This window comes from Eupeodes corollae, chromosome 1 (genome assembly GCF_945859685.1).
Source record: "Eupeodes corollae chromosome 1, idEupCoro1.1, whole genome shotgun sequence".
NCBI lineage: Eukaryota > Metazoa > Arthropoda > Insecta > Diptera > Syrphidae > Eupeodes > Eupeodes corollae.
The window spans coordinates 299,166,970-299,177,115 of NC_079147.1; the positions used below are offsets into that span (position 1 = coordinate 299,166,970).

The 10,146-nt window shown below is 33.0% G+C and overlaps 1 protein-coding gene across 1 annotated transcript; it reads right to left on the reverse strand.

Moving 5' to 3' along the window:
- Positions 1-3,200: 3,200 nt before the first annotated feature.
- LOC129951803 (uncharacterized) lies at positions 3,201-5,694 on the reverse strand. The gene is made up of 3 exons (XM_056064127.1): positions 5,461-5,694; positions 5,092-5,341; positions 3,201-3,556 (listed from the first exon to the last, which is right to left on the reverse strand). Exons 1-3 carry the CDS (start codon positions 5,692-5,694, stop codon positions 3,201-3,203), a joined length of 840 nt encoding a protein of 279 aa, XP_055920102.1.
- Between the last annotated feature and the right edge of the window lie 4,452 nt (positions 5,695-10,146).

Genomic DNA, 10,146 nt, shown 5'->3' on the forward strand with positions numbered 1-10,146 from the left:
AAATCGGTTGACAAAAATATAATGAAATTAAACTAATAAGGTGGAATCAATTAAGTCAAACAAAGAAAGTAGGGGAAAATCAAATATAAAATAATTGAAAACAAAAAGCACTCACACATGGACAAGGGAACACTTTGGAAAAAACAAAAATACTGAACACCTTACCGGGGAGAACTTTAGATTTAAACAAAATATCACAAAATTTAAGAAAATTGAAAGTGATTAAAATGCTATTATAACATGCTATTAGCCACGTTTGTTAATTTTGTTTAGGTTTTTATTTTTTACATAAAAAACTGTAAATTCGATTTATCTCAAAGCTTTGTATTTAAAATAGAATTGAACTTTTGCAACGAGTTTTTTTATAATCTACTATTTCTATACCAAATTTTCATTAATGTTTCAATTTACATTTCTAAAATAAATAAAAGATCATATACGGAAACTAAATAATTGTAAAATTAATTCACTAACAACGAAATAAAATACATATATTTGAGACATGTAATAATCCTAAACAATAATGTCAAAAACCATCCTAATCCCTTTGTCAAATTACGAAGTCCCTTTTACATCCTTCATAATAAAGCTTAGTGAATTTCAATAAATTATTATAGGTTTACAATTATTCTCCTCTTTTGTTTGAACATTATATATTTAATTTGTAACGCCATCACCATCGCCATCTCAATCAAACGCGCCCTATTTTAAATTCCTTTAAACTGGTGGTTTTTTTCGAAAACTAAGTTTGCAAAAAACCCTTAAGCAAACACAAATCCGCAAAGTAAGAAAGAATGTTCCTTTCTATTTAGAGCCTTTTATTTCTTGTGTGCTAAATTTGTATTCTCTCTTTTTTCTCTCAGATACTTCTCAAATAATTTAGCTTTCGAAATGAAATTCTTTTAAAAAATAAATTAATGAAAACCCCTGCATTCATTTTCTATTCGAAATCTTTTTGTAGTTACAAAAGGAAATCTTCTTCTTCCCTAAAAGTGAATTTGTCTATTGGGTTTGGGTATGAATGTTCCTACCCGCCCGCATACTCTTTACCCAAATCAGAATCAGTCTTGTTCTTCTTATAAATTATAAAGGAAAAGGACTCAAGACTCGATTCAATTCTACTCGACTTGACTCACTGACTGACTGACTTGACTATAATATGTAGGACTAAGAGACTTAGGACTTTATAGACTGAATTTTTTCGTATTCTTTTATCTCATAGAGCGCAACGAGAAAATGAGAAACTTTCAAATTCAATCCATTAAATTACATCGCTTTGATACTGTAAAATCAAGGAACATCTCATATACAGGATATCTCATTGGTAATATCTATCTACTTACTTTCTGCTTTCAAAGCCCTCCTACTTTCTAAAACCTTTGCTAATGTATACCTACTCTCCCTTACAATCTCTCCTCATTCCCCACAGGAATATAGAAGGACGACCGAAGGTTTTGGGATACGAGGGGCAAATTCTTGAGTCCTTGATGCTTTTGTGAATCCCATCATCATCGGCATCATCATTATCATCATCATCATCGAATCGAATCGAGCATCATCCAAAGTCAGTCGAAAACGAAATAAAATGGAAAAATTCAATTAAAGCGCCTGGAATCGCAAATGAATCAAATTGCGAATCAAATCGATCAGCAGAAAGGAATATTTCCCTTTTGCTTCTTTTTCTGTGTTAAGAATGAAGATTTACAAAGTTTTGAGAAGTTTAACAGTTTTATTTTATTTATTTTTCTTCATTTTGAAAAAAAATGAGATGAGATTTTTGATGGCACAAAGGACGATTTAAGTGATTCGTCTTTCTTTAACATCCTCTTCGAAATTTGAAAAGCTATTTACGGTGCATATTCGGTACAATGGAAATTGATGTTTCTCCAGTTGTTCCTGAAAGGCAAATACTTCATGTTTCTTTGGAACAACGCAATGTCCTGGTTCTTGATCAGTACAATTTAAATAAATTTAATTCAAAGCGGAAGCTTACATAAATAAAACAGCAGTAAAGTGTGACACAGCGAGGGGCTGAAGCTTCAGTATTGTTCAGGTGATTTCATCTGTCAGCAGTTAAAGGACACTTTTCTTAGATGATTCATCAGCTTCTGGAATATGTTTCATGGACAATGATGGATGTCTAAGGGGAGAATACAAAAATGAACACGAGATGACAAAAACTATACCCTCAAGATTTCGTTTTCTTTCAATTTTTGGGGGGGCTGCAAATGGATTGCACCCTAGGGAAGAAAGACATGAGCATTCGAGTAGCATGGGAGGCATTTGATTTTCCTTACCAGAGATTTAACATGAAGAATAGTTGTGGGGATGTGATACGATTGTGAAGGGTGTTTATTGTCTATCCAATCCACCCCCCAAATATATTCAACAGCTTTTCATGTGTTGAAAATGCTCCCCATCGTCTATTAACAAACTATACTAAGTTGATATAAATTGTGCTTGTATTGAGGGGGGCTGCTTTAGAGATGATGCTAATAAATGTTTGATTTATTTTCTTATGGAACATAAAAGATGCAATAACTCATATGAAATTATTGTTGAGGTTTTATTGTCTATATGATTGGATTCTATAGGTGGATGATTTTGTGGTTTTCTCGAGTTTGGTCAATGAATCACCGAAAGGAGGATTTTTGGGTGAGATGATTTGGAAATTTGACCTAATGAAAAAAAAAAACAAATTGGAGTTGATATTTAAGGAAACGAGATATTCCTCTGTTTTTTCCTCAACGACGTCTTATCTAGCTGTAGAATTTACATTTTAATAAAAGTGATGGCAGCGGATTAAGAGATTCATAAATAAAACACAAATAAACTATATGACTGTTAACAAGTAAGTAAATTATTTAAGTAAGGTTATAAAAAGCAAAGTCTCAAACTCACAGGAATTGGGCTGCAATGGTAACGTTGGCGGCTTACAGTTGGCAAGATTTTTGTTTGAAATTAAGCTCTTAATATAATTTGACTAGCTGATTGATAAAGTTCCTTGTCTTTGATCTCTTAAAATCTCCAAACTAATTGTTAACGTGGGTTCACCCATGTCCCTAGTTTCAAAATATTTTTGAAGGTTCAGTTTGAAGTTTTGACTGTTCGTTGCCACAATTAAGTCACCAAAATATACAGTAATTAAAGCGTTGTTATCATTTTGTTTTTTGAAATGAATAATAAAAAAGGCAAGTTTTTTATTCCATTGATGGCCTGATTGTAGAGTTTTGAAGTTTACAAACTTTAGATTTGTCGGTCACATAGCCTGTTGGCTGTTCCATGAAAATTTCCTTGTTCAAGTCTCCATACAAGAATGCAGTTGAAATGTCAATGTGGTGAAGATCTAGATCGAATTCCCTAGCAATAGCGTAGAGCATTCGGATAGAGCTAATCTCAGCGACTGGAGCAAATGTGTCGATATAATCTACACCGTTAAGTTGGGAATAACCTTTAGCTACTAGCCTTGCTTTTCTTCTTTTGATAGTTCCGTCTGGTTTTCGCTTAGTTTTGAATACCCATCGACATCCAATAACATTTTTGTTCTTGGGACGATCTACAATTTTCCAGGTTTTATTCTTAATTAAAAATTAATTTCAGTATTCATGGCTTGTTCTATTCATCAACATTTGGAGAAGCTTTAACATCCTTCAATGAATTAGGATCATCCTCTTCCGATTGTTCCGACAGAAATGATGTCTCCTTATACTTGGGAATAGGAACGTTTCGTTTGGGTCTCGGACTTTATGTAGTGGGTTTATTTTATTTACCCTTTCTTAAATTATGTTGCTTGATTCAGTTTACATCTTGGTTATCTAAAGCTTTCTCAAGGTTTTCATTCTTGTCGTTTTTTCATTTACATCTTCAGCCCCACCGGTTTCCTTTTCACCACCTTCTTCATCATCCGTTCCTTCATTATCAGCCTTACCCAACAATTGCTCATGCTTTAAACTTGATCGTGATTCATCGTTTAAAAATCTTATCTCGACTTTTAATTAAGGTTCTTGTATCCCTTTTCAAAAGCCTATACGCTTTTACATCATCACAGTATCCTATTATCTTGTTGTGATTTGCTGACGTTTGACAACGATTGCGAATGTGAGCTGAGGTAAGAACTAGTTCTGCCCATTAGAAGTCTGGAAAATCAAATTCGATTTTCAAACACCCAGCCATCTCGACAAGTGTGCGATTAGCACGTTCAGAAACACCATTTTGCTGGGGTGTATAGGGTGAACTAAATTCTTGTTTAATGTCATTGGATTCACACAATTGTCTAAAAGCACGACTGGTATATTCTGATCCATTATCAGATGTTATTCTCTTTATTTTTTTATTTAATTGATTTTCGGCAAGATTTATTTATTTATTTTTATTTTTAAACTCTGGAAGTCCTCGAAAAACTTTTTCACTTTGCAGATGTCTCAGGGATTCTGCATTTAGGTGTCCCATCCTATTGTGCCAGGTTTTGAAATCTCCTGTTGCCTTTATATTCTTGACATTCCTAGACTTTGCGTTAGTACAGGCTTATTCTTTGAATGTATAGGCAAAATAAAGTCCCTCAGATTTGTTTGCATTTAAGAGTTGTCGTCCACTCTTGCTCACAATTCTTGCATTATCAGCCTCAAAATAAACGTTCACACTATTTACAGTGGCCTTGTTGATTGAAATCAAGTTTTCTTTAAGATCTAGAACAAAAAGTGTATTAAGAAATGAGCAAAAAGAGGTTTTTTATTGACTTCGTTGACAATGTTAACCGTCCCAATACCCATGATCTTTATTTCTTTATCATTTGCTAGTTTGACAAAACCAATGTGACGTTTAGATAGAAAAGAAAACCTTTGTTTGCTGTGACACATGAGGGATGTTGTCCCATTATCCAAGCACTAAGGAGAACTTTTATTTTAAGCTGATGAGTCATCAGCTTTTTTTGCTACTTCTCCATTTCATCGACAATTACTTGCCTTATGCCCTCTACGTCCGCAAGGTCGGCAATTGTAGTTGCAATACCTTGAGCCAAATGAATTTGTTTGTTCCGTTGACTGACTTAACCTCCTGGGTTTATAGAATGAGAAGAAGAATTATTAAATTTACCTTTAACTCTCAAGGAATTATCATTTAATAACTTTGGCTTTGTATCGCCAACTTCCATCAACCTAATACGGCCAGTTTCCAAAGTAGGGAAGTCTTTTTGCGCTGCGAATGCTGCTCGGACATCTTTATAATTTTCGTCGAGACTATTTAAAAGTATGACCACAAGGATGTCATCGTCGCGTTTCGCTTCTAGCTCCGTCAAACGACTGATTATGGCACAAATCGCAGGTACTCGTCCATAGTTTGAGTACTGTCCATACGAATATTTAATAAATTCTTGAACTCTTGAGCCTTTTGTCGCACACTCTTCCTATCATAGCTGGAAGCCAAGAAATCCTAGATCTCTTTAAAAGTTATAAAGTTTTTTACAAGAGCTACCGCTTGTGCTTCTATGGCGAATAAAAGTTCACTCCGAGCATCTAGGTCCTTGTCATCCCATTTTTCCTGCTCATCCTTTGTTTCTGGTGATCGTTCTTCCTTTCCTTGGACTATATTAAGAAGGCGAAACTTATGCAACACGCCTTCCATTTGTGGCCTCCAAGTTGAATAGTTTTCACCATTGAAAATTGCAATACGACCTTGCACTCTATTCGAAAGCGACATTATGTAAAAATATTATATTCGAAAAAAAAAAGTAAATTTAGTAAAAATTTAAATTTTGTTTTATACTAGCTAGCCCCATAACCTGTAGAATTTATATTTTAATAAAAGCGATGCCGATGCGGATCCAATTAACGGTTTGTTTTATAAATCAAAAAAACTGAGAAAAAAATTTGTCACAAATAATTTCATCTCCAACACAATTTTGTGCAACGAAAAATAATGTCATGACGCACGTAACGACTTCTGGTAAAATTTTGAGAAAAATCCAATTGTCAGTTTTTTTTGCAAAAAAAATAAAAACCTAAACAAAAATTAATAAAAGTTGGTAAAAATTGATTTTTGACTCAAATATCTTTTCAAAACGTTGAGCTTGCAACTAATTTGTACTTATAAGAAATGTTGTTTAAGACATTCGTTACAATTTCAAGAAAAATAGAATCGACAGTTTTTCTTACAAAAAATAAACACTTAAAAAAAACCAATACTTGGTAGAAGTGTACAAAAAGTATTGTTTTCGATATTGAGTATATTTTTAATGAAAATCTAAAAGCCCGTTTTTTCATACAAAAACAAAATCATCAAAAAATCTCTGAAATTAAATTCATTCATCCAATTAGTATTTATTTAAATAGGAAATAAAAACTTTGAAGAAATGCTTCTGAAATTAGTAAAAATTGGTTTTCGACTAAAAATCTCGTTAACAAAACTAGATTTTGAAATAGAACTATTTCGTTATGTGAAAAATATTGTGGGTAATTTTTAAGAATAATTCAACTAACAACCTTTTTTAACCCAACATGAAAACCTACAAACTTTTGAGCAAGACAAATCAACAGACGGGATGGGAAGTTATTAGTGTGGGTCGCATCCCAGCCACCTTTCAATTTTAAATTTGGGTTTCCTTAATCTTAGAAATGTACATAAGGCCCAAAAATAAAACCGTCTTTAAAAATATAACTAATATAACGTCGCCAACCGACTTTTTTATTTATTTATTTATTTCATCTACAAGCTTAAAGCTTAACAGATTACATTTCAGTTAAAAATAAATATTATAAATGTACTTAACAGTAAATAACAAATACTTAATATCTTAAGAATAAATAGTATAATACATTCTTAAATTTTTCTCTGGAGAGATATAAGTCAACATAATCATAAATTTTATTGAACTCTCTAATTGACCTTGAAATTGGTTCGTTACTTCCGTAGTTCGTTCTATGTCTGGTCTCAAAAAGAAGAGATCTTTCCCTCAATGGCCTCGTTGGAGCATATATACATATAAATGAGAGTAATTCTGGACATCTTATGTGGCAGCAAAGAATATCCCGCACAAAAACAATATCGTGAGTTGTTCTTCTGGCTCTCAGAGATTGCAAAAAGCTTTGCCTAGCTTGGGAACAAGGATAGAAATTCCAACGCATTTTGTAAAATACATATCTTGTAAAGCGATTCTGAACTCTCTGTATTCTATCAGATAAATTTTGCTGACAAGGATTCCAGATAACATCCGCGTATTCTAGATTTGGCCTGACCAGCGAAGTATATAATGATACAAGGGTGTATGGGTCGGAAAAATCAACGGAATTCCTTTTAATGAGCCCTACCATTGAGTTAGCTTTAGCAACAATCGCATCAACATGAAGAGAGAATTAAAATTTAGAATCAAAAAGAACACCCAAATCTTTCACTTTTAATGTTCTCTGAAGGGGCTTGGAATCAAGTGAATAGATAAACTCATAAGTAAGAATTTTTCGAGAGATGGAAATTATGAAGCACTTTTTTATATTTAGATTTAAACCGTTTAAGTTACACCAGTGAGATAAATTATCCAGATCCTTTTGCAGCTTGAGACAGTCATCTGCACAAGTTACTTTTGAAAATAATTTGAGATCATCAGCACATATAAGACATTTGCTAAAGTTAACATAGTTGACAATATCATCAATGAATAATATAAATAACAATGGGCCAAGGTGACTACCCTGAGGAACACCAGACGTACACTTGATTGATCTTGAAGTATATTCCTGAATCTTTACTTTTTGAACCCTGCCAGTTAGAAATGAAGAAATCCATTTCAGTAAGACTGAATGGATTCCAAAAGCATCTAGTTTATGCTGTGGTAGCAGCAGTATGCTGTGGTTTACCGAATCAAAAGCTTTGCTGAAATCAGTATATATAGCATCAACTTGACCTCTAATTTCGATAGCATCAACAACAAACGATGAGAAACATGTCAAGCTTGTTATAGTTGACCTACCGGAAAGAAACCCATGTTGAGCACTATTTATATGTTCTTTTACAAGAAAATCAAGTTTGTTTTTGACTAAACTTTCAAAAAGCTTCGGAATTGCGGACAACTTGCAAATCCCCTTATAGTTTTCAATATTATTTTTAGAACCCGATTTAAAAATGGGGATTAGGAAAGAAGATATCCATTCATCTAAAAATATCCCAGATGACAAAGAGAGTTCAAAAATTGTAAGCAACGGTGCACAAAGAGACTTAGAACATCTTTTTAATATTAAGGCAGGGATGCCATCAACACCTGGATTCGAATTTGGCTTAAGAGAGTTTAGTGCGCTTAAAACATCAGAGTATTCCAAATGTATAGATCCAATATCAACCTTAGGGCCGTTCCGAGGAGGTTGAGGAAAGTTTGGATTGACATTAGAATACACTGATTCAAAAAACTGAGCAAAAAGCTCCAGAGTTTTATGAACATCAGTAGATTCATCGCTATTGAAATTCATAGAATTTGGGATTCCAAGAGATTTTCGCACCATAAAATCTTTACGAAATTTACAGAAAATAATTTTGTCGTCCGTACTATTTGATTTTTTTAAAATTGGCGAAAGATTTATTTTTTAGATTTTTAAGATGAGCTAATTTTTTGTTATACCAAGGGGGTTTGGATCCATTCTTATTGGTTCTACAAGGCACAAATAAATAAAAAGCATTAGTTAAGAAGCACAAGAAATGATTAAAAGTATTCATCAAGTTTAAATTAAGAAACTCGGTATTCCAGTCAACATTTTCAAGGTAATTATTAAGTCCAATGAAATCGGTTTTTGAAAAATTAAATGAATTGACATTGTGATCTACTTTTCTTAAATAACTGTAAAATTGTAATTCAATATATAGTTCTTTATGATGTATCGAATTGTTTAACAATGATAAAGGAACTATTTGATTAACTGATGCCTTAAATTCATCATGATGAATAAATACTAAATCTAAAATTTTGAATAAATCATTAACAATTCTATTTACTTGATATAAATTGAGAGCATACAGGTGATCAATAAAGGAAATTTCAATATCTCTTTTTAAATTACTAGGTATACATACTATCTGCAACAGAGTACGACCAATTTACATCTCCTAAATTAAAATCGCCATTTACACACATTTTTTGCAAGTTATTACTTAAGTTATTCACATAATCAATATTTGCCAAGTGCTCGTAAATTTCAATACTACTTTTGGGCGGAATATAACTAATTATAAAATACATAAAAATACCTGGCTCAAGATTAATTGAAAAACAAATTTGTTCAACATCTTTGATGGGGAGAGTCACTATTTTGCACGATATACAAGAGCGGACAGCAGCTATTACACCACCTCCACGATTCTCTGCAGAGTTACAGCGGTCCTTTCGGAAGACCATGTATGAGTTGTCAAATATCTCTGAGTCTAGGATTCCGCTCCATAGCCATGTTTCAACAATAATAATGATGTCATAATCAACATGACTTGACGCAAGAAATAAAGCAGGCACTTTTGTTCGAATTCCACTGGCATTGTGATAATAAATCTTCAAAGAATTATTATTTGCAGCATTTGATGGAGAAGCTTGACTTAGTGGATAGCTCTTTGATTCTCCATCCCTGACAGGTTTTTTAGAATGAAATCAAATTCACGAATCTTAATTCCATATTGCCAAAAAGAAGAACTGAACACAGATTGTACAAATTCTACAGGAATTCCAATTTTAAATGAAATGAATTTAAGATTTTCTTCATTTCCTTTCTTTATTAGCTTGAAGCATTTAAAAACATATTCATTCACATTCAAGTTGGTCGATAAGTAATTAGTTATGGATTCAGTCGTCGTGGACGGCGTAAATTTTGACAAGTGAAACCATTTCAAATTGTTGTAGACAACAAATTCCGTATTTTGTACGCTTGTGTCCGAAATAACTTTTTTCGTTTTACGGACACCTTTTGTAGCAGCAAGTCTACTTCCAGAGGCAAGATTAGATGGTAAAGTTTAATTTGCATTAGCAGCAGCAGCGGCAGTAAAACCACCATTAACAGCATCAGCAAAAGATATGACATCAGCTTCATCTTTAGAATTAACATGCGCATTAACGGCATGCACCTCAGCCTCAACCTAACCAACTTTCAATGGCGGAACTCTGAAAATTAGAAATATCATAAAGGC